The sequence below is a fragment of the Podarcis cretensis genome, assembly GCF_951804945.1.
Source record: "Podarcis cretensis genome assembly, chromosome: 5".
Classification (NCBI taxonomy): Eukaryota; Metazoa; Chordata; class Lepidosauria; order Squamata; family Lacertidae; genus Podarcis; species Podarcis cretensis.
Window position 1 is genome coordinate 72,127,566 of NC_137174.1, and position 26,005 is coordinate 72,153,570.

Sequence of the window (26,005 nt, forward strand, 5' to 3'; positions counted from 1 at the left end):
TGCTCTGGAATAAGATTCCCAGATATCTATGGATTTTCACTTGTTGGATTTCTTGCCCTCTTATTTTCCATTTCTCTAATTTCCAACCATTCGAGAAGACCAAAATTTTTGTCTTCTCATAATTTATAGAGAGTTTGTTACATTCGCAGTAAAGGATCAGTGAAGATATAAGACGTTTCAGACCCAAGCTCGTTAGTGATAGTAAGACAGCATCGTCTGCGTATAATAAGAGAGGAACTGGTTTCTGATTAAGTTTAGGGGCATGTGATTCTATTTTTTGAAGGTAATCTGGCAAGTCTGATAAAAATAAATTAAATAGAAAGGGGGCAAGAATACACCCTTGTTTTACCCCTTTCGAGTTTGGGATGTCTGAGGAGAGGTGACCTTTGGTGTTAAGTTTGACTTGACAGGTATTGGAAGAATGTAGATTTTGCATTAGAATCAATAAGCGCTGATCAATTTTTAATTCTGTGAGTTTCCTCCACAACTTTGGGCGGTCAATTGAGTCGAATGCACCACGAAAATCTACAAAAGCAGCGTATATCTTAGATTGCCTTTGGGATCTGTATTTTTCAACCAGATGCATAAGTGTAAGACAGTGGTCTAGAGTAGAGCAACCTTTGGAGAAACCTATTTGTTCTTTCCCTGGTAAATTTAGATTTTTCATCCAGGTAAGAAGTTTAGATAAGAGGTGCTTAGCGTAGATTTTCCCTATCACTGATAGTAGGCTTATCGGTCTATAATTCCTTGGTTCTTTTGGGTCGCCATTTTTAAAGATTGGAATAATTATTGATCTTAACCATATCTCAGGTATGGTCCCATATTTATCTATAAGAGTAAACAATTGAGCTAAGGGTTCTGCCCACCAATCTATATAGGTCTTAAATAGTTCTATTGGTAGACCGTCTGGCCCAGGAGATTTCCCCGATTTGAAGTTTTTAACTATCTCTCTAATTTCCTCTTCCTCTACCCTTGGCCACTCCTGGAGTTTATTAGTTTTATTTTTAATGGTTTCATTTCCTTTAAGTTCACCGTGTAGATTGTTAAATACAGATGTAAAGTATTGGAACCATTTGGATTCTGCAATTGGTGGCAGAGTTAGTTGATTTTCGGCTTTCAGTCCTCCGTACACTAGGCTCCAAAACGCTTTGTTGTTTTTACTCTGAATTGAGTCGAATAATTGTAGCCATTTTTGGGTTGCGTATTTCTGTTTCTTTTCGGCCAGAATATAATGGTATTTTCTTTTTTCATCAAGATAAGAGGGCTCTAGTTTAGTACGATTATTTTTAAATGTTTGGCGCAGTTTTCTTTTTAGCTGGAAACATTCATCATCAAACCAAGGGCTAGCGCTATATTTAAATTCCCAAACTTTAGGTGGAGTACTAAGCTCTACAAGCATTTGGAAGATTTCATTATAAATTTTAGGAATATCACAGTAGGAATTAGTGGTCTTTAAGTTGAATAATACTTGTTTTCTCAGGTTAGCTGTAAGTTTATGCCCCACTTCTGCACTCATTTCCTGGGACCATTTTAATTGGGTCATTTGTTTGTATTGAGAAGGTTCTATGATATTGTGCTTAGTTATTTTGGTTTCGTCCTTTAAGCTAATAGACAGCAATAATGGCTGATGATCGCTTTCAGTGCGCGTTCCAATTTTGAGGTCCATGATCGAATTTATAATATTATAAGGGACAAGAATATAGTCGATGACACTGCATCCTCGGGGGGAGAAGTATGTAAACTCCCCGCTTCTATCGCCATTTGTTGAACCGTTCACAATCTGCAAATTAAAGTTGTTACATAATTCAAGTAGGCGTAAGCCTTCGTTGTTAACAACCCTGTCTCTGGAGAATCGTCCTATTTTCAGGGCATGTGCGATATCATTATCAGTATTCCAATTTAGTTTGCTACATAGTTGTTCATTGTTGGTTCCCACTCTGGCATTAAAATCACCTGCTATTATCAGTGAGGCATTTGGGTATTTATCGGACAGATTTTCTATATAAAAGGTTAGTTGTGACCAATTTTCACTACTGATGTTGTTTTTGGTTGGGGGGATATAGACATTTACAAGTAGCAAAGAGTCTTTTTTTTGGGTTAAAAGTAGAGCTTGTGCAAGTGGTAAACATATTTCTAGTTGCTTGATTTCAAACCCTAAGTTATCTTTGATCATACAACAGAACCCTGCTTTCGGCCGGCCCTTCGTGTTTGTTTTCAATGCGGGTTTCGTATAGGAGATGAATCCGTTAATTTTAATATCTCTAGTTGACCATGTTTCTTGTAGGAGTATTAGTTCAAAATCCTTAAAGAAGTTCATTAGGTCTGGGTCTCCGTCTTTGTTTCCCCACCCTGCGATATTCCAGGACAACAGGCGTAGGATCCGTTTTTGGGTTGGTGGCTGGTTGACAGCATTTAGTCATTCTAGTTCTGTCATTAAGTCCAGCGAGGAATTTTTTCTTGTGCAGATACAGCCATTTGTCGCTGCTTTCGGTGGGGGACGTAATGGTGGATCTTTTAGATTCTTTTTTAAAGTGCGGGAAATTAGAATTTCTTCCCTTTCTTGATTTTCTTCCTTAACTGTTCCTTGTTCCTGAGAGATTTCTGTGGTTGGTGGGCTATTATGGACAGTAGGACTGTTTTTAGTCTCTACTTCCATTTCTTTGGCCTCATTAGGTGTTGAGCTCGGTGTGTCAGGTCTGTTGGAGGTCATCTTTTGTTCGGCAAAGTTAGAGTCCTTTGTGGTACTTAAATAAGGGGTACCTATTTCGTTTGGAGCTAGTATTTGATATCTCAGCCAGGAGTTTGTAGTCTCATTACTGGAGTTTTTCCTTGCCGTTTCATATTCTAAAGGCGGCTGGATTTGTAGCTCTGCATCTATACATTTGAAAGTTCCATTTGCAGCTCTCTTTTTGACTATGCATTTTGGGGAAAAGGCTGGCAAGTGTAAAGTTTGATTGTGTATTGTATCTACTGCATTTTGTTGACCTTGTCGGTGAATTTCGGTCAATCTGGCCTGTAGTTTCGTCAATTTACTGAGTATGTTTATTTGTTCTTTATCTGGTAGCTTGGCAAAATTACTCAGCAGATCTTCTTCTTCTGGGACTGTCCAGTCTATTGTGTCAAGGGCGAGGTTGTTATTTGATGCTACAGTCGCATGGTTTGGGAGCTTGGATTTTTCTTGCGTAATTTTCCGGGTAGCTGACTGCGGTTTCTCCCATCTACTGGGTTCTTCCACGGGGGTAGGGGAGATGTCGGCTTCTGATGGAATGGCCTTGTTCATCTTATTCTGTCTTTTGGATGCAAACAATGGTCTGGGTGATATATCTTCAAAATGTTTTGTTAGCAGTGTAGGCAGATTTACCATATAGGATAAATGATACATTTAGCCCTGAAGCTCCTAGAAGCATAACCAAATTAATTTTGTGATCCTCACAGCAAGTCATATTACTCACAAACATTTACACTTTTTTCTTACTGGAAGAACAGGAAATAGCCCTAGTTAGTCATGTGCACTGCTGTGCTACTGGGACTTGTCTTGTAATATGTGCAAAATGCGAAAGGAAGAATAATCGTGCTTACTTATCAAGAGCTGACTGACCATGCCATCAGCTCTTTCCTACAATGGCATATGGAAAATGGATTTGAGTAGCAACCTTCTTGGTTGGTTCTTGGAGCCTGCTTGTTTATTTTTTGGTGCCTGCCTCTTCTGGATTTCTCCCTCCTCTTTCTGTGGCAATTGTGACCTTGTCTTCTGGATGCATTTGACGAAGCCTGCCTCTGTTCATTTTTAACTCAGCAGGTAAGTAGTAGAGCAAATGCTTTGCATGCAAAGGATCCCAGGTTCAATCATTGCTATTTCCAGGTAGGGCTGGGAAAGATGCAGATCTGGAATACTAGAGAACTATGGCCAGTCACAGTAAACAATACTGAGCTAGATTGTCTGAGAAGGTATGAGACAGCTTCCTACATTCCCACGTACTGGCACCCAACCTCTGTCTGGAATTGTTAGTATTCAATGTTGTTTAAAATATAACTCTTAATTTTATCATAAAACTGTAATGGGAGGAAATAATGTAGTGTCTTCATCTGTAATGCCTCACAATTTCTGATGGCTCTGATCTACCACTACCACTCTTTTTCCTAATCACTAACATACAGTTGTTGTTTTTGGGCCATATTTCTATGACTAAGCTTTCACTGAGCCCTAACTCAAATTAAACACTTTCCGTGAACCAATTAAAATGTTTGGGGGTTTTATTGGAGGGGGGATTTCTTTGAATGAGTAAGAGGGTGAGGTGTCCTTATAAAAGCATTATAGCTAGGGGTGAGGGAGAGACAGCAAGGCAATATACTATTAAAGATACTTTCATTCATCTTAATGTTGCACAATGTCCCAGAAATGAAAGACAAGTATGGAAGCCTTACAAATAAAATGATAATGATGACAGAAATGTAGTAGGCTGCTGGAGGTGGGACAAAGCTCTCTATCCCTCCTCAGCTAGCCACCAACACACTAGCAAAAACACTTTGCAGGCTAGTGACTTTTGTGCCTTGATTTACAAGGTTGAAGAATGGTCCCTTTTGGATAGAAGGATCCCATCTGAGGCTAACAGGTATTCATCTCAAAATATTTGAAAGTTGTTTGCTGTTCTTTAAATCCCCTTTGCAGCTTACTTTTTGTGATACAAGCATGTAACTGTTTTGATTCCTACAGTAGTCCGTGGAAAGTCCTGAAGTTTCAAGGATAAATTTGGGGAGGAGACTGTCATTTAGCAGCAGCTGCAAGTAACAGTCAGAGGCTGTATATTCTTATCCTTAAAAAAGTAGCATTTGCTAGTTCGCAACTAAAATTCTTAGTCACTACATTTCAACCAGCTGTTGAGTTCAATGTTTATACAATATACAGGCATATTGGGAATGGGGGATATAATTGGCTCCTGTAGCCTTTTAACTTCAAAATTCTCAGGTGGTAGCAGGCACACCAAAATAAACATCTAGATTTCAGGACTATTTACATGTGTTTTAAGAATAGCAGCATTTGACATTGCTTTTCCACAAAAGGTTTATTATTTAGTGAAGTCACATAGCAATATCCCAGAGGAAGTCTTGGCTCTGTTTCCTGCTATACAAACAGCTATAGTCTCTGTGATGAACATCGGGTCCTTGAGAAGGAGGTGTTCAAGTTTTTCTTGTAACATTCACTTGAACAAAGAGTTCTGGATATCTTGTACAGTGGTGCCTCGCAAGACGAAATTAATTCGTTCCGCGAGTTTTTTCGTCTTGCGATTTTTTCATCTTGTGAAGCACGGACTTTGGAAAAGCTTCAAAAATCTCAAAAAAGGCTACCACACCGCGTGCTATAAGTTGCTCCTCGAAGTGAATGCACGATTTTAAGAAAAAGGAAACAAACTTGCAAGACAAAGGAAACAAACTTGCAAGACATTTTCGTCTTGCGAAGCAAGCCCATAGGGAAATCAGTCTTGCGAAGCAACTCAAAAAACGAAAAACTCTTTCATTTTGCGAGTTTTTCGTCTTACGAGGCATTCGTCTTGCGAGGTACCACTGTAGTACTACTCTGCTCCCAAGTCACAAAAGCACTCTTTGGGAGAAAAAAAATGAAGTCTGTCAGTCAGTCATAGGGAAGATGCTTTATGTTTCATTCTCTTTTCATCTGTAAAGTCTAGGTTCTCCTGCATAGCACATAGAGACTTGGTGTAGTTGTTACTGACAGTGAATTTGATCTGCATCACTCCCTGTACATATATTGCAACCAGTGTTTGACATTAGCCTGTTACCTGGCGCATTTTGCACCTGACTGTCGGCCACTTGCAACCAAGTGAAGATCCCTGGGTGCCAGGATGGCACCTGACATCACTATCTGGAGGTGCATGTCTGGGGATCATTGGATCTTGATTGTTTTCACACACTAATACCACATCCTGTAGAATTCTATCAGTTATATTTTATATGCACAATCACAATGGATTTCAGGAACCAAAATGCTTCTTCTGTGCAGCCTGAGCAGGAACAGTGAGCAATGTTATAGCTAACTGTTGCAGCTTGTCTTCACTTACCCCACCCTACTGCCCTGCTCAAAGTTGTGAAGAAAATATTTATGTTATGAATTGTCTGTGTCACCATTAAGAAAAAGCAGTAGGAATAGGCCAATATATATGTGGATGATCCCTGAATAAAGTGGCTTTTCTTCCTTAAATTCTCAAAGTTTTTAATCTAGCTCAAGATTATCATCTGAACTACCCAGATGTTTAACTGATAATCAATCACAGTCAGTAAATCATTTGGGGAAAAAGACTTTAGAGCTGTCTTGCCCCAAAACGGCAACTCGTCATTTTGTTTTGCCAACTGTAACCTTTGGCCTCTAGCTTGTATAGCTCAGTTTCTAACACTGATTGCAACCTGTTTCTTCTTCACTGTATCTGAAGAAGTGTGCATGCACACGAAAGCTCATACCAAGAACTAACTTAGTTGGTCTTTAAGGTGCTACTGGAAGGAATTTTTTTATTTTGTTTTGACTATGGCAGACCAACACGGCTACCTATCTGTAATAGGTATGGAGTATGTAGTGGTTATCTGCCCACTAAAGTTACTTCACATTTATCACCTATGCAGCTCCTCTTTCCAAGGCAAAGAAGCTTCATGAAAGTCAAGTGCTTAAGACAACTATAGATTATACAGCAAATTATACAAAATTGAAAAAATGACTCCTATTTTTAGCATATACTAGATGCTAGTCATGTTAGAAGATCTTCTATCTACATATAATTGGGCTGCTGAAGAATCACAATATGTGTTTTAGTATTTCATACTTCATGCAAAAATTGCATGCTTTCATTTGCTCATTTATGTTTTGCGTTCACTGCTTGCAGATAATGACAACCAGCAAGTACAATCATGAATAGATTTTTAACAATAATTGCTCACTGTCTTACTAGGTTATATAATTTTTGTTTAAAGTACCAGTGTCTAAGTGAAGATTCAGCAAACAAATTAGAACAAATTGAAAGGAATACTTCCTATATGCGCCACAGTAAAAAATAAAAAGAAATCCCACTCCAAACAGTAACAACTTTGTATTCCAAACATGAATGCATGCATTTAAAATTGTATACAGTGATTAGCAAGTAGCAGTTTACTAATCTTCCCAGACTATTATCCTGAACTGACCCTTAACTGAACTCTTGCTTTACAGGATATTGTTAGCACATTTGGAACATTTTAAAAGTATTGTTCCTAAAGGTTTTATACCAATGTAGTTATGATTTTCCATGGGTGATGTGTATACCAATTACTTACAAGTATACATGAGTGGAGCTAAAGGGATATGCTGTGCTCAGCACACCTGTCCCAATATAAGCAGCAAATATTAAATGCATAAGGCTTCATCAAGGTGGTTTGTGTTGTAGTGCCCAAGACAGCATTACGAATACACACAATGCCTCCCCAAATCCCAAAGCTGCAGCAGTGTTTTTTTCTAACAGAGGATCCTGAAGTTAATTTTTTTCCAACAACCTTCCCCCTCCTAATTTTTTGTATTGTTTCATTAATTAAGAGCTAGAAAACACTGTATTTTAAAAAAACTCTCCAATCCTGTCAGTTTAGCCCTGATCTCTGAAACTAGGCCTAAACAATAAAGGTTTTGAAATGCTTCTAAAAGATGGCCAAGTATGCTTCTGAATTGTCTGGTGTTCCTGCTTCTATCTTTTTTTCTGACAATGGCAGCAACCTAAACACATATAAACCATTCATATCTGAGGTTGAGTGCATTTTATATACAGGTGCAAAATCTGTCCTTGTATTCTCACATATATTTTGTCATTTTCGGGAAAGACTAAATCATGGGTAGGCAAACTAAGGCCCGGGGGCTGGATCCAGCCCAATCGCCTTCTAAATCCGCCCCGCGGACCGTCCAGGAATCAGCATGTTTTTACATGAGTAGAATGTGTGCTTTTATTTAAAATGCATCTCTGGGTTATTTAAAATGCATCTCTGGGGCACAGCAATTCATTCATTTTTTTCCCCAAAATATAGTCCGGCCCCGCACAAGGTCTGAGGGACAGTGGACCGGCCCCCTGCTGAAAAAGTTTGCTGACTCCTGGACTAAATGAAACAGATTCAAACAAGACGAGACTGATGACAAAAGACTATCACAAGTGTGCCTGTCACTTCCAGATGACTGCAATGTTAACATAGGAAGTAGCTGTGGCAGCAATCCATTCCTCGTGATTGCTTCCTATCACTACTGTCACAGTAGAATGCAATCCAGACATGGAGCTGAGCCAACCATACCTCTGCAGCAATAGGCCTTGAAACTCCCATTACCCAAAATGCTACATTCACACTAGTTGCAGCAGTCCCAAAGCTGAGTCAATATCAACAGGTGGCACAATCACCACCACAGGCAAAGACAGCTCTAATTCACTAGGCTACTGACCACCAAAATCAACTTTAGTAGTTGACACTTTCCAGACCCAATAGCAGACAACCACTTTTTTTCCACCACAGCTACTTCTGTGACACAGTCTTTATGTCAGGGGCACCAACATGGACACTAGTATGACAGCCAGTACCTCACATGGCGCCCATAGTAGGTCTCATAAATATCCCCTAAAAAATCCATAATGCATGAAACAGGTTGCACTGGCTCGGCCCCTCCAACATTCAACATGTCCCCTTTAACATGTTCACATTTAATTGCATGCCACAATTAGACACCGACTTTGCCACCTGTTCAGAACAGTGTAAAAAGTTTTCTATCTGTGAACAAGCATGGCAGTTGCTGTGGTAGGTGCCTTGAACCTCACAGATTTTTTTTGGGGGGGTGTGAGGGTGCCTACAGCATTTTGTGGTTCTGTCTCTATTTTTCTCTTTTAGAAGTGGAAGTCATTTTTTGATTCCAAATGTGCCCTGGGTCCCCAAGGGTAAGAGTTTTCTGCTTTATTCCATCACCAACCATAAAGTGTGAGCAAACATCTGTGAAAGATGAAAGGTTTCACTAAACTAGGGTTTCTCAAACTTGGGTCCCCAGCTGTTTGTTGGACTACAACCCCAATCATCTCTGACCACTGGTCCTGCTAGCCAGGAATGATGAAGTATGTAGTCTTGAGCAAGCCAATCATCCAGTTCAATTGTAAACACTAAACAAGGTTTCAGAGTCTGAGCTGTTGCACTAATTGTGTTTTGAATGAATCACTGTTTCTTGTATTCAGACATTACAAAAAAAAAAATGTTGAAAGTTGTGGCAACCTTTACACTGTTTACATATGCATGAGAAGTGAAAGGGGAGTGCCTAGCCGCCAGCTCACACTGCTCACCTTCATGAAAACAAGCCATGGCAATAATTCCATTCAAACAATATGCCAAACCAGGTTTGGTGTTGCAAGTCTGGGGCTCAAGCATTTCATCCTCCCTTGTTCCATGTGAGGAACAAAATTTCTGGTTTGCAGTAAACAATCATTCATCATTTTATACAAATTTGGCAAACCATAGTTTGCCCACAAACCAGGATCAAATCCAAACTTGGAATCCTGGTTTGTGGGAAAACTACATTTTTCTGGGTTTAAATGAAATGTGATTTCATTCAGATGAAACACCAAACTGATTTGACATTATAAACACAAGTGGCCTCTGTTCTGATTCCCATGCTTCTTCCTACATGCACAAGAAAAGAAATTAGAAGCTTCTGTTTTCTGGCGAATAATAATTTTTAGTCTCAGTCTCACCTGTAAAATTAATATGGCTTACTTTAAGAATAATATAGCTGTGAATGTAAACACGAGAAAGACTGTAAAAACTTTCTACACATTAAAAGTGCTTTATAAATAGCTTTTACTAGTAACAGTTTCACTGTATGTGAAGAGAATGTCCCAGTGCAAGAAGCTAAATTTTATAATTTTTGTCTAGCATTTGCTAACATATGGAAAACAATCATAATGTAACCAGAACATTGTGTACGATTCTCTAAGGACAGCCATATGCCTTAAGTAGAAATGAGTTTCTTCTATAACCATAGCCATTTGCTTCCAATTTGCATATGGTGTCGATTGCACGTAGATACCTTGTTTATGAGATGCTCAGTAACCACTTCTCGTAATCCAGTGTATAGTTTCTCGCCATGTTTATGTAATACCATAGTATATGCATTCCTATAGAGTTCCTCAAAGCTGAGACCACTGTTGTTCTTACGCTGAATCTCTTGAATTGCGTTTTTCAGAAGATCCCAAATGCTGTTCACATATTTTTCATCCATAGTCATCTGCAAAGGCAAAGAAAAATACTAATTCAGAAACTACTCTGATTAGGAAGTTTCAAAATTATTTCCCTTTCAAAACTGTTGCACATTCATAACCCCAAATATATGTGATTATCAGAAGCTCTGTTCCAAGCTGACAGGTGAGTCAAGCCCGATACCAGATACATTACTAATTTTCCAGCAGTTTGTATTAACAGACCTTCACACTGCACAAAACTCTGTAAGATATCAGACATTCTTCTTTGCAACACACACCACTGATTCACACGTTTTATTACTACTTGATGGCTGCTGTTGTCTTGCAAACATAAGTAAGCTATCACAGACACAGAACTTTTATCTCACTTCAAATACAACCTTTTCCAGAGGAATCAGTTCACACATTCAGCTACAAACTATCAATCACTGAGTAATTATGATGCAAAAGTAACCATCTCAGTTTCACTAGACAATAGAATCTCGCGGGAAATATATTTAAGTATCACTGCAATTTTTCCTTACCCACGCTATCATGCATATTACCAGTGAGCCTTGCACTGCTGGTGCTATCAGGTGTTCAGCTTACTGTGCATTACTAGTCCAATGTGTAACAAAAGCTACTGATCTGAGTCACTGCTGAATCATTTGTTTTTTGCTTACTGAAAAATGCCTATGGCAATATAAATGTCTCAAATACACTTAAAGGGAAGCTAAATGTTTTTATACTTTCACATTATCAACTACTCTATTTATCTGGGAAACAACCTTGGCTGAAAAGTAGGGTAACAAAGAAAGAAAAGCAAGACATATTAGATAATTTACACATGCAAGATTAGTAGTAAACATTGTTATACCTTGCAAATAAAGGTATAACCCTGGACAAATCATTAATGTAATCCTTTACAAATGCGTTAGTGAGTGAAATTAACAGGAGGGCTTTTTATTTATGTATGAAATCCAATTGTTTAATGATAAACCACAGTTTAAGGCAAAAATCCGCAGCCATCTCAGTTAACAGTCATCATTCATACTCCAGTAATACATAAATATGTTAATAATAAGCAGAACCACCTACAATGACTTTCAGATATAGCTTGATGCTTTAAAGAAATCCTTCACTGCTGTTTTAGGCATATTTCCAATTAATTTAAATAATACACAATTCTAATAACATTGCTCTTCAAAACCATATTGAAATGGCTGTCTCATTACTATACTATCGAGTAGCATAATAATAGTTCAATCTCCAATATGATTCTAAATCACTGATCATTTTGCAATACTAATGCTGTCCTCAATTATGTGTTAGGACTGCAAAGTTGAAACATGCACAATGAAGGTTGTAATAAAAAACTTTTAACGTTTAGCTAGATATCTTGGAGAACCATCTCTCATCTTACTAAGCCAATATATAATCAAGCTTTCTGTCCAAGCAGCAACTGAACCAAGAAGTCCCTAGTTAATCACAAATTGCAATTTCATACAAATAGGAAGCTATCATTTTCAGTTTCAGAAGAAGCTAAAAGTCTAACTTGACCCAATGAACCCAGTACACACAATCAAACCCTGGCTTTAATAAGCCATAACATGTAAGATATTCATACACCTACTCATATCCTTGCTGCTCTTCCATGTGCAAAACCGGTGAAAGAATGGAGCAGTTATGTGCAAACTGAGAACTATATAGTAGCTTCCCAAAAAAACCAAAACTCAAAAGGCAATGCATCAAGATAGGATTTGATCATGTTTTAGTATTCTGGCTTGTTCTAAAACTGATAACCATGGTGCTCAGTTTATGCAAAACAGAAAACTATAGAAACTTCTGCACTGCATTCAGGTGTGCTGAAAAGGGAAGAGCAAATGGACTGTTTGAACCAGCAAGAGGCTTGTTCGTATCTCACCTTATAAAGCAGTAAGAACATCATCAGAACTGGGCTACTGCATCACTCCTGAACAGATTGAGTCCCTTCACTTTTTAAATTATTAGTTCAGAATCTCCAATTCAAGGAAGTCAAGATAAAAGCTAACAAAATCAAAATTGTACAGTGAAATGAATAATACTTTTATGCAACCAATGTATCTTGACGAAACAGCAGAGATATAATAGCCATCAAATTTCTAAAGGGCTATCACATGGAAGATGGAGCAAGCTTGTTTTCTCCTGCTCCGGAGGGTAGGATGCGAACCAATGGCTCCAGTTACAAGAAATGAGATTCTGACTAAACAAGAAGAACTTTCTCATGATAAGAGCAGTTTGACAGTGGAATTGACGTGGTGGACTCTCTTTCATTGGAGGAGTTTAAGCAGAGGTTGGATGGCCATCTGCTATTGATTAGCAGAGATTTCTGCATAGCAGGGGGTTCAACTAGATGACCCACAGAGTCCCTTCCAACTCTACAGTTCTAGGATTCTATGAATAGCTAAAGAAGCACATCATACTAGATTCCAAATGTGTCAGAATAAAACTATTTTCACTGATTGGCTAAAAGTACACAATGAAGGATCGAAGCTGGTCTCTGTAGGGAATTGGCTCCAGAACTGCAATACCACTACAGAAGAGGCCCTATCCTATTCATCCACAGTTCAACTTCTGGAGGATATGAGGCCCAACAGAATTTTACTGGCTGACCTTAACATTCAGGAAAGTTATAATCAAAAAGCATTCCCTACAGTACACTGAATCTGAACTTAAAAATTTGGGAGAAACTCTATACTACACTTTTTCCCATCCTCTTAAAAGCATTTTAGAGCAGAATGATGCAACCCCAATTTGAAGGAAATTCCAACTAGCGAAAGATTGCCTGCTCTATCTCATATTGGACACATTACCTGTTGCATTTCCACCAATTAATTTGAACCCATTTCCATTCTAGTTTTGTATAATGATCAGAGCCAAATAGAAACTACTTCAGAATTCAGCAGCAGCAAACATGTCTATCCAAAAATATATGCCAAGGAAATGGCTTGGGTCAATATTTAACTAGTCAACTCAAAGACCGTTTTGACCGGTCAAATGTTTAACTTACCAATTTCCATTTGTATACAGCTGTTTTGAATCAGACAATATGATATAGCAGAAAGGGAGGACGGGTGCCTGTATTAAGTGGCACCAAAACTGCATAGCAATAAGCTATTCACTGTTAAAACATGCAGATAGGAAAAGCTTTCATGACATTGTTTTTCCAGGAACCACCATTCCTTTTACAAAACAAATGTTTTGAAGTCCAAAGAAAGTAGCAAGACTGCCCTGAAGTACTATTTCAGCAGGTATGAAATGACTTCCAGTTACAAATTTCCTGGCTGCTAATGCTGTGCTGGATGAATTGGGAAGGATGGAAAAAAGATGCAGAGGCTTACTCCACTTACAAGTGGAGCTGGTGATGAATTTGACATCAACACCTGTATATCATAACTAAGTCTACACTTTCTGTATTTTTATTGTATTATTTTATTATTTCTGCTTATATGTAAAAAAGAAAATACCACTTCTAGCTCAAGCAAGGTACAAACACTATGCTACAGATAGACAGACAGACAGATAGATAGATAGGACAGATAGATATCTTACCTAAGTGAAGAAAGTAAATAGAGTGGTACCTCGGGTTACAGACGCTTCAGGTTACACGATTTCGGGTTGTGCACTGCACTGAACCCAGAAGTACTGGAACGGGTTACTTCTGGGTTTTGGTGCTTTGCGCATGTGCAGAAGCGCCGAATTGAGACCCACGCGTGCGCAGACGTGGCGCTGCGGGTTGCGAACGTTGCGGGTTGCGAATGTGCCTCCTGCACGGATCACGTTCACAACCCAAGGTTCCACTGTACTTTTAATCTTAATGTGCTAAACAAGTTTGTTGTAAAAATCAAAACCATTCACACGATAGCTTGGGTTCTGACACAATGCTAAGTTTCATACTACAATAATGAGCTTGGTAACAGGTAGGTAGCTGTGTTGGTCTGGCGTAGTCGAAACAAAATAAAAAAAATCCTTCCAGTAGCACCTTAGAGACCAACTAAGTTTGTTATTGGTATGAGCTTTTGTGTGCATGCACACTTCTTCAGGTACACTGAAACAGAAGTCTATGTGCTTGGGTGAGCCATGAGTGCATGCATTATTCTCCCCTTAACTCACCTGGAGCAACTAAAAGGAGACTGGAATCAACTGCTTCTGTTTTCACCTAACCAACCACAGTTTGTCTAGGTCAGTACTGGGATGAACTGTGGCTAATTTAAATCATAGTTAAATCTGCGCAGAAAGACTTAAAATCATGGATTACAATCCTGGCTTGGATTGTAGCTCCCTATTCAGACATAACAAACCATGATTAGTTGAAGCAGAAACAAATACTTCTTATAACCTCTGCATGACTATGCCAGAGGAAGAGAGATGAGGGGTAGCAGGCACATGGATATAACACAAAATCATTATTTTATTACAAATCAACGAGTTCAGCTACCATATATTTAAGTGATCAGATACTCTTTAGTTGGTAGTTTCCCAAAAGAATTAATTTCTTATGACTTGTAAAAAAATTTGCTTTAGAATAATGAACAAAATGACTACCGCCCTATATCATTACTCAATGTGGATTACAAAATATTTGCAGACATTTTGGCAAAAAGACTGAAGAAGGTGTTAGTGGAGGAGATTCATAAAGACCAGGCAGGCTTTCTCCCGGGTAGACATATATCTACTAACGTAAGGAATATAATTGACATTATAGAAATGTTGACAGTGAATATTAATACAAAGGCAGTTTTAATTTTCGTGGATGCGGAGAAAGCCTTCGACAATATATCTTGGAAATTTATGAAGAAGAACCTTCATGGGATGGGGGTAGGCCAAAAGTTTGAAAATGGTATAAGTGCAATTTATTCGGAACAAAAGGCAAAGTTAATTGTAAATAATGTGGTTATTGACGAACTACCTATTGAGAAAGGGGCACGGGAGGGGTGCCCAATGTCCCCACTACTTTTTATATCGGTCCTGGAGGTTTTGTTAAATATGATTAGGGGGGACCAGCTGGTGAAAGGGATCCAGGTCGGATCTAGACATTACAAATTGAAGGCCTTTGCAGATGACTTAGTATTGACTTTGCAAGAGCCAGACACTAGTACCAAAAGAGTCCTAGAATTAATTCAAGTATTCAGTCAGGTTGCAGGATTTAAGTTGAATAAACAAAAAACTAAGGTACTGGAAAAAAATTTAACAAACGTTGAAAGAGAGAGATTCCAAGAGGAAACTGGGTTAACGGTGGCAAAAAGAGTAAAATACCTGGGGATTAATATGACATCTAAGAACGTAAATTTATTTAAGGACAATTACGATAAGTGCTGGACAGAGATAAAGAAAGATTTAGAAATATGGTCGAACCTGAAGCTTTCCTTGTTAGGTCGAATCACAGTAATTAAAATGAATGTATTGCCTAGAATGTTATTTTTGTTTCAGACATTACAAATCGTTGATAAACTGGATTGTTTCAAGAAGTGGCAGAAAGATATATCTAAATTTGTCTGGCAGGGCAAAAAGCCCAGAATAAAGTTTAAGATACTCACTGATTCTAAAGAAAGAGGGGGGTTTGCCCTGCCAGACTTAAGACTGTATTATGAATCGGCAGCTTTCTGCTGGTTAAAAGACTGGCTACTTCTTGAAAATGCAGACATTTTAGATTTGGAAGGATTTGATAATAGTTTCGGTTGGCATGCATATATTTGGTACGACAAGGTTAAAGTGTATAAGGGTTTTAAAAATCATATTGTCAGGAAAGCACTGTATAATGTTTGGATTCGGTATAAGGATTTATTGGAAAGTAAAACTCCCAGGTGGCTTTCACCGATGGAGGCTAAGGAGGTAAAGAAACTTAATATGAGAACTAATTGGCCAAAATATTCTGAAATTTTGGAACAAGAAGGTGGTGAACTTAAATTACAAAGTTTTGAGAAAATAAAGTCCAAGGTACGAGATTGGCTCCATTATTTCCAAATAATGGAGGCCTATAAACAAGACAGGAAAATTGGTTTCCAGGTGGAGAAATCGAAATTAGAAACAGAACTGTTAGAACCCAATACTAAGAATGTATCAAGAATGTATAACTTGCTGCTGAAGTGGAGTACAATAGATGAGACAGTGAAGCCAGCCATGATTAGATGGGCACAAGACATAGGTCATGACATTATGTTTGCTGACTGGGAGCAGTTATGGACCACAGGTATTAAATTTACGGCATGCAATGCCTTAAGAGAAAACATTATGAAAATGATTTACAGGTGGTACATGACTCCAGTCAAGCTTGCGAAGATTTATCATCTGCCCAATAACAAATGTTGGAAATGTAAAGAGACCGAAGGTACCTTCTTCCACCTTTGGTGGACCTGCCCAAAGATTAAGGCCTTCTGGGAAATGATTTATAATGAGATTAAGAAAGTACTTAAATGCACCTTTCACAAAAAACCAGAGGCATTTCTCTTGGGTATGGTTGGCCAATTGGTGTCGAGGAAGGATAAAAACTTTTTTCTGTACACTACTACGGCAGCAAGGATTCTTCTAGCAAAATATTGGAAGACACAAGAGCTACCCACGCTGGAGGAATGGCAGGCGAAAGTGATTGACTTTATGGGATTGGCAGAAATGACCGGCAGAATCCGTGACCAAGAGAAAGAGACTGTGGAAGAAGATTGGAAGAAGTTTAAAATATATCTTAAGAGCTACTATAAAATTGAGGAGTGCTAAAATGCTAAGGGAGAGGAAGACGTAGAATTACAGCGGTAAATTTTGTTTGATTTAGGGTGAAATTGAAAAGGAGAATGAATCTAAATTTAATTGCTTAAAAGGGTTGTTGAATAATTGTTTAAAAATAAAAAAAGGATGCAAAAAAGGGAAGGTATGGGGAAGTCCGAGAAAAGAGGCTTATGAAAATAAGGTTAAGAAACTATGAATTTATGTGTTTGTCTGTATGTTGTTTCTGTTGTGTTTTTTAAAAATTGGAAAACTAATAAAAAATTTTATAAAAAAAAATAGAATAATGAACAAAATGTTTTAGACGAGGCATTCATACTTCACTAATCCAAAATTATTTCTAAAACTGTGTAACAAAAAGTGTTTTATGTACAGAATGAGATCATCACAATTCCTGTACATTAGAGGACAAGCAAGTCCTGAGTAGTATACTGAGAGTATAATTTTCAAATGCAAGAGCAAGGTGCATTCCAATTCTGGAAGGGCAATGCCATTGTCACAAGGAAAGAAAGGAGTCAATGCATTATTTGATTGTGCTTTCCTCTTGTTGGCATAGCTGGTGGATCTGTTTCTGTCCTCTTTACTATGTCTCAAAGGAGTGGGAGAAAGTACAGAGCAACATAATTTTGTTGCCATCAAGTTCATGTTGTTGCAAAACTGTCAGATCCAAGATTCAAAGGTAGAAAAGTAAACGATGATAGCACTGCTTCTGCATTTGACTGGCTTACAAAACAGGCTGCAGATTTAGGGAAAGGTACTTTCAAATGTTGCAAAGCACAGAACATCTTCAAGTATTTGGCCAAGGAATGCACTCTGGGATTCTGCCAAGCATATCCCTCATGTAACACGGTGGTAAGGTCTTTTGCACAACACAGCCTCTGACTTCTCTTGCTTCTCACCTACTTCAGATTCCACCATCTTCCGCAGCATGTTGAAGAAAATGGTCTATGTTTGGATATACATTAAATCAAGAAATAAACTGATATGTGAAAGGATACAGTGGTGCCTCGCAAGATGAAATTAATTCGTTCCGCGAGTTGCTTCGTCTTGCGGTTTTTTCGTCTTGCGAAGCACGGCTATTAGCGGTATAGCGGCTATTAGCGGTTTCGTCTTGCGAAGCAAGCCCATAGGGAAATTCGTTTTGCGAAGCACCTCGAAAAATGGAAAACCCTTTCGTCTAGCGGGTTTTTCGTCTTGCGAGGCATTCGTCTTGCGGGGCACCACTGTAAAAGCTTGTTTCAATCTGGGATAACCTTCAGTCTTTAGAAGTCCATGATAAATAGGAAGACAACTATGAAGAACAGAAAGTGATAGCAACAACTTGAGACTAACTAAATTTCAAAGTATTTACTGAGTTTTGTTCCATTTCTCCTCTTTTTCTCAGTCCTTTTAATAAAAATTAATGCCTTATGGCTGCTTAATAATGGGAGTCATAATAATTTTCCAAATAAATAATAATTTATTTTACTATAATGCAAACAGTTTGTTTTTATTGTTTTTTTACCTGCTTCTCATAAAGCAGAAAAACCAAAGAGATGCTAGGTTTCTTAAGAGTTCAACAGCTTGTAGCTCCATTTGTATCAAATACTTTTACAAACAAATATAATTTGTAACTATTGTCCCATAAACTGAACTTTCAGTATACAAAAACTGATAACTCTAGGGTATATAAAGTTACACATAACACAGTTTATGTTGCTAAAATAACAAGCAACTTCCAAAATGTGAAGAGTGCTTTAAGAAAGAGAATTGCATTTTTAAAAAAGATTCTGAAAATTTCCTTTTCCTAAACTTTTACTGTTGTAGCACATGCACATACCACCTGCTTACATGAGAAGTCAGTTCACATTTCACCATTCTCACCTCTTCTAAATTCACTAGCATTGATCAATATAAACAGACATGGTAACATTACAGGCAATCAGTCTAAAGTTTCTCCTTTTATCAGTACTCAACATTGATTTTATCATCTGCTTCAATAAAGCATCTCATTTCTGAATAAAACGAGGCTGGTGCTTAGTTAAAATTATAACTGAAAGTATACCACTTTCTCTCAATGAGTTGGGAGATATGCACCCTGGTTGTCTGCTAACCAACACTTTCAAAAGCACTATAAGGTATGGTCATTCACTTAGGTTAAGCCTCATCAACATCACTATAGAAAGCCAGTATATTCCTGGCCAAATAATAGGGGTATCAAACCCTGGAAAAGATGGATTTTAAGTTTAATTTTTCCCATAGCCATGCATTACCTTCAGAAGCCCAGCAGCTATGTACAGGACATCCTACCACCACCACTGCCGAAATACATGCAAGTAACTTGGAGAAGCTGTACTACCACAAAAACGAAGTTCAGAGGCCTCTGAATCAATTGGCAACACATCACACCAGTGAACAGGTCATGGAACACTTCTGCAAAATTCTGTTTTGCTTTGTAGGCAATATGCAATACCTCACATTGACTACAAGTTTCTTTCTCAAGTGAAGGATTTATAATACACTGTTACCTCTGAAGTGTTTTCTTTATAACGCTTTTCTAAGAATCCTTTGAAAGGATTATTTTCAAGTATTTTAAATAGTTTTACAAAAACTGCCTTCATTTATTCACCACACACACACACACACACACACACAAACTCAATGTTCTAATGTGGTTACCAAGGGGCACAAGAGTAGTCTGTGATGTCATTAGAATGTTGAGCTATCTCTTAAAGAAATTCAAAAATTTCTTGCAACCAGATTCCACCACAAGGTTTCTTCATCTACCCCCCCCCCCAGTTCAGTGCAGACAATATTTATTTTCGGTGATGTACACGGAAGATTCAGGTACGCCGAGTGAGCCACAAAACACTGTAAAGGTGTAACTGCTTAGAAATGCAAGTGTCTACCATTTATATTGTCTTTTTTCAAAATTTCCTCACTGTAAAATGAAAGAACATATACATAAGCTTGTATCCAGGACTGTGCACATCCTCTTTCTGTACACCCAAAAATCAGCTCTGGAGGCTTCTTCAGCCCTCTGGATCAAATTTTGAGGGTGCATGGGGGCACTCAAGGGAAAAGAACAACTAAGTTCCATTGTGGAAATATAAATCTGCTGCACTAGTGGAACAGCAGTGTTGGAAACAACCCTATATGTTTATTTCAATGAGAATTATGTATCCTGGCATCCAACTCATGTTATCCTTATCAATATTTTAGATGTTGCTTTAACACTGCAATTTTACACATACCTCTCAGAAGTAAGTACCGGTAAGTTCAGTGGTGCTTAGTCCCAGGTGAGTATAGGCAAACTAATCATTTTACCATTTTTAAAGCAATATTTAATCTTAATGTATTCAAAGAAGCTCAGAACCCCAGACATTTCTGACACTTTAAAAAGGAGTCTATAAATAAGAGACTTCAACACTTGGCAAATAAGAAAGAGGGAGAGAGCACACAAGCTTCCATCCAAAACTTAGCGTATATCGGCAACTTTCTTAAATGTCTGAGCATTTCAGTGCTTGTATTAGCAGAAATCTCTAAGGAATTTTGAAGTGAAGACACACTACTATTATAAAGATCAAAGTGTCACCATCACTCAAATGTTTTAGCTCATAGTGTATGTGAAAACTTTATATGGCATTGTAAGGAAATTAAAAAATCAAAACTCCAAGAGAGCAGATTCAGCACGTTGAAGAGGAACCAATGTCCTTAGCAGTGTAGGATCCTGATTCAATCCCTGATGTTTTCAGTTAAAAGGGATCATATAGCAGGCTAACAAGTCCTCTACCTGAGATCCCAAAGAGCTGCTAGCATACTGAGCGAGATGGAGTTTTGAACCTGCAGATACATACTGCAGATACATCCACTAACAGAAGAAAAGGGGGAGATTATTTTCACCAGTTCCCACCCCTCACCCCTTACATGCTGCTCTCTAAAGCTGATTCAGGTGGCTGCAGACAGGAATCAGGAAAAAATATCACCTACTCTCTCCACTGAATCAAAAGTGCCGGACTGGCTCTGGAGACAAGCTCTTTAGTGGCACCTTGTTCAACAACTGCTCCTGAATCAAAGTATCACATGAGACCACATCCGAAACGTTGCTGTTTTCCTCTAGTCCAGGGTTTCCCAAACTTGGGTCTCCAGCTATTTTTGGACTACTGTCTCCATCATCCCTGACCACTAATCTCACTAGCTCAGTTGTTGTAGTTGTAGTCCAAAAACAGCTGGAAACACAAGTGTGGAAAATCCTGTTCTAGTCTATTAAACCAGTTGGTTGCTCAAGAAGGAAACTAGGGTAGTACATCTTAGGTTGGTATGCAAATTTCTTAATCAATAATACCATGCTGACAAGTAATATTCCATATTCTCATGAGAACTTACAAGTTTGTTTCATCACTTTTCAAGCACAGACACTAAACCAAGTTTTTTTGTTTTTGTTTTTAAGACATTAGTGCCATTTGCTCTTTAGTCTCCTATGACTGTACGACTGTCTCATGAATTCTGGAGTCCAATACTGATTAACTAATGTAATCAGATTGTCATCATTTGAATGACTGTAGATTAGCCAAGAATTCTTAAACACACTTTCCTGTTATCCTGACAAGGATTTTTGCTTTGCCTTCATTGATGTTCTATATCTAAGCAAGGCTCCATTCTCTGTAAATATGAAGTACACTAGTCTCCATAAATTCTGTCATTTTTCCTGTTGAGGGTAACTGTCAATTCAATTTCTTCGAGTTTCTTCAGATATACTTATAAAACCTTACTGTGGTTTTTCATTAGTTATTAGTTACATTCTGGAGCCAGTCCAGACATTACATTTTTCATGAAGAGGAAAGTTGTAAATTATCACCAATTATCAGCTTTTGCATGTTGTTGCTGTAACATGCAGTATGATTAATCATATGGTTTTCTGGTATGAAGGCTTTCCATGCCACTGCCAACACCTGCTATTATTAGGAACAGGTGGAGCTCATGTAGAAACTCTTTTTTAAATGTGAAAAAATCATATGATAGCCACTGCTACATGTTGTGATGAAACATGGAGAAACTGTCAAGTGTGATAAAGGTAACACATAAGCCAGAAGTTGTGCATCTGTTTCTCTCCTGTGTTAATATGCTCATATTAAATAAATATATTTATGCCTTTTCAAAACTAAACTCCATTTTAAAATTTCTCTTTGCTTTCCAACTGGTTATTAAACTCTGAATTTGTCAAATATATGATCCTAAACTGTAACATTGTATTTACTGTTCACCCTGTTCTTACAGTAAAAACAGATGTAATATTTTAATTTTGCTGTAAATTGTTTGAACAAACATTTACTGCTGTAAAAACACATTTCTCTTCATGGCAGCAAATATGCATTTCAACAAGTTCCATCACACTTATGTTTGTCTTCACTATTAGAATCCCAAATTATGAGGTGTCATTCTAGGTTTTGTGTTCTTCATTATTCCGTTACTCTTCATTAAACTTAGGATTCAGGACTTCTCTATAATCCTTAAAATAAATTTAGGAAGACTTTGATACCTTCAGCACCTACACTAGCTTTATATTTCCAAATATAGCCCCCTAAGTTATCAAAAACCCATAGCAAGAAGAAATATTTCAAGGAAGCAAAGTTTGCTTTTTGGCTTCGCACAGAGACTGCTATTGGCTTTTCTAAATAAAAGTAATACATGTGAAGTATTTTCTTGCTTCCCACCACAGAAATGGATATAAACCAAACACTAAGATACAAATAAAGTACATGTACTTTCATAACAGGAATCAGGAAGAGCGTGTTTGGGTATAGATCTCTGGACATGCAGATGATAAGTTATACTTATTAAGACTTCTTCAACCCCAAAGCCATAATTTCATTATCAATGTTTTAGGTTTATTGATAACTGAGAAATAATGGTAATGAAAACGAATTTTATATTTTTACATTTGAGGCTTGCCAAGGGTCCACAATTCCAATTACCATGATGAGTTCTTGTAAGCACAACACAACATACACAAACCCCTTGAGTTTAAGCTCTCTTGAGTTTAAAGCTGGGGATGTGGGGAGGGGAGAAGCTATCTCCACATTTGTGCTATACCAGAGGCCCTCCAAAAAACAATGCAATTGCAAGGACAATCCCCTATTTAGCTCCAACTCCAAGCCCAAGAGGAGGACAAAACTTGGGGCCTGAAGTGGGAACAACTCTTTCCTCCACTGTGGCAAGTTTGAAGCTGGAAAGGGCAGCAATGTCAAGGATTACACCTCCATGCATGTGACCTACTAAGGTAAACTAGGATTTGTGGGCTCCTGTTAAGGGCCACACAAGACATGACAGCAACAAAAAAATTTCTTTACATCCATTGCCTTAATGTATGGTGATAAGAATCTACATTTTCCAGCAAAAAGTTTATAGCTGAAAGCAGCTGAACTCTACCTCCTCCCATACCTTACATCCTGAACCCTGCATCCCTTCAGGCTCTTTTCGCCAAGCTTGGCTCCAATGTGAGCCAGGCCCGTGACAAAAGTTCTCCAAACAGCAGTGTGTAGGAAGTTTGATTCCTGGCATCTACATTTTGTGGGGGTAAAAAGTAGACCTTCTTGCTTCCTGTGAATGGGGCAGGTATGCAAATAAACATACTTGGCTGCCTCACCACATATAGCTTAGCACAATTTTACAGTCTCAATTATAACAAATGGGAAAAGTTATTGAAAAACAGACAACTCTGAAATAAAATAAGTGATTTTTTTAGTATGGAGATTTTTGAAAGCAGTTGAAAGCACCTTTTGTCAACCCTTATTACAGATGCATTATCTAATTGGACAAAATGCCAGACTGAGCACAGGATTGAGTGTTATAATGACAACATGCTTCAAACAGAACTCTGTTTTTAAGACCCACCTATTCTACCAACAGCAATTTGCTTTAACATATTTTAATCTTGTATTTTTAAATTGTTGTAACCCACCCCGAGACAGCACAATAATAATTGCAACAAGAATACCCTCCTACTGCACACTGAAGTCTTGCCCCCACCACCATAACAAGCAAGTATGGTAAAAGACAAGGCCTGTGATTAGTTTGTGACTAGGAGTTCAACCTTAAATGTGATTGGGATGTGTGCAAAGTTCCAGAATCTATCAGCACTTCTAAACTCCTGCAAACAAACACACCAGCCAGAACAGAAGGGGGGGGGGTGGACTTACCTCTCTTTTGATCTGTTTGTGTGTGTGAAATAGTTACACCAATACCAGACACACAGGATACAATTTAGGGCCTCTTGAATGAATGAAAGAACCTTGAATCCAAGGCTGCCTATGTCCTGTCCCAGAAACTCCTATTTTGGGGCCTAATGCCTGCTACCACTGGTAGAAAGACCGCCAGTGGTAGATCTAAGTATATGAAGGCATAGCAGGGTCCCTCAATGGCAGATTATGTGTCTCTGCTGGCGAAGCTCTTCCCTACTGAAGAGCCATTGTTGTTTCTTTCTAACTCCCTCCAACCAGATGTGGGGTTCAGAATTGCAAGGCTGCATCATTTACCAACTGGGAAACTCAACAAACACTTGCTGAAATTTCATTTAGATGAATTGGTCACCACCTCTATCAAACAGAGAATGCATCATTATTCAAACTGAAAATGTGAAACAAACTACAAATATATCTCCTGAAGTAGGCTATTGGGTACCTCACAAAGAAAGAGGCTGAAAGGGATTAGGCAGTGAACAATGGGCTCAAAAACAGAATTCTCACCTTCTAGTAGGACTGCTGCATAAAATATGCTTACACCAATTTGCAATATTTTGCAGTGTCCTTGTATACAAAATATTTATGTAAGACACAAAGTCTTTACCGTATTTTTTGCCCTATAGGACGCACCGTCCCATAAGGCGCACCTAGTTTTTTTGGGGGGGAAATAAAGGGGAAAAAATTATTCCCCCCCCCAGGCACGGGGCTGGGGCGGGGGAGGCCCGAGCTTCCCCCGCCCCAGCCCCCAAACAGGCAGCTCTCTGCAAGCCATGGGAGCCCAGCGCTGGCTCCCGCTGCTTGCGGAGAGGTCCGCGAACCCTGGACGCGCTGAGCTCAGCGCGTGCAGGCTTCGGCATGCAGGCAACTCTCCGCAAGCAGCGGGAGCGCTCCCGCTGCTTGCGGAGAGGTCCGCGAAGCCTGGACGCGCTGAGCTCAGCGCGCGCAGGCTTCTGCATGCAAGCAACTCTCCGCAAGCAGCGGGAGCGCTCCCGCTGCTTGCGGAGAGGTCCACGAAGCCTGCAGAGCGAGAGGGGTCGGTGCACACCGACCCCTCTCGCTCTCCAGGCTTCAGCGAAAGCCTGCATTCGCCCCATAGGACGCACACACATTTCCCCTTCATTTTTGGAGGGGAAAAAGTGCGTCCTATAGGGCGAAAAATACGGTAATTTAAACAATATACCTATATCTATTGCTGTCTGACTTGGCCACTCCCTATAGCAGGAATCACCAACTTTTTTGGATCAGAGGACAACTTTTGAATTTTGAAAGAGTGATGAGGGTTCCCATAACAAATCAACTGCTGGGGTGAGGTTGTGGTATAACACAAAATGGCTGCCATGGGGAGCATGGCATAACACACAATAGGAGATCCCCACCCATGACATCCTTATGTTTACTATGGGAAGCCATCTATGTCCTGCTAGTCCTTACTGTGGAGATCACACAATATTATTTTTTTACAAACACACTGATACTGTCTCTGTCCAATAGCAACAGGAAGCAATTCTCAGCACCAGGGAAAAAATACAAGGTGGCCACCTCACACTGACTCCCATTTCACAGAGTCTGAGGCCTCTGCCCAAGGGCACTGGTAAAAGCATTTGTTGGCAGCAGGCAGCAGGTTTACAATCCCTGCCCTACAGGGAAAAGTTACCACTGTCACTAAAGTCCCTGCCTGAGGTGGGTGCAGAAGGAAATCTTGTAGAAAAGCACCACATAAGGAGCCTATGCAGAGGCAGGCAAGGGGGAAACAAACAAGTATGGCTAGATTTAACCATCACCTAGGGCAGTGTTTCCCAACCA

At 38.9% G+C, this 26,005-nt stretch overlaps 1 protein-coding gene across 5 annotated transcripts in view; it reads right to left on the reverse strand.

The window, feature by feature from the left end:
• The window catches only part of CUL3 (cullin 3), a 55,138-nt gene that overhangs the window by 21,767 nt on the left and 7,366 nt on the right, over positions 1-26,005 (reverse strand). For 2 of the 5 annotated variants that reach the window (XM_079975869.1, XM_079975867.1), the window contains exons 1-2: positions 19,490-19,614; positions 10,076-10,273 (exon numbers count right to left, since the gene is read on the reverse strand). In XM_079975869.1, coding sequence (XP_079831995.1) covers positions 10,076-10,273; positions 19,490-19,582 — 291 coding nt within the window. In that variant the 5' untranslated portion in view covers positions 19,583-19,614. Of the gene's footprint in view, positions 1-10,075; positions 10,274-19,234; positions 19,367-19,489; positions 19,615-26,005 lie in introns of those variants that run through there. The other 3 variants (XM_079975866.1, XM_079975868.1, XM_079975870.1) reach the window with 2 other exon arrangements.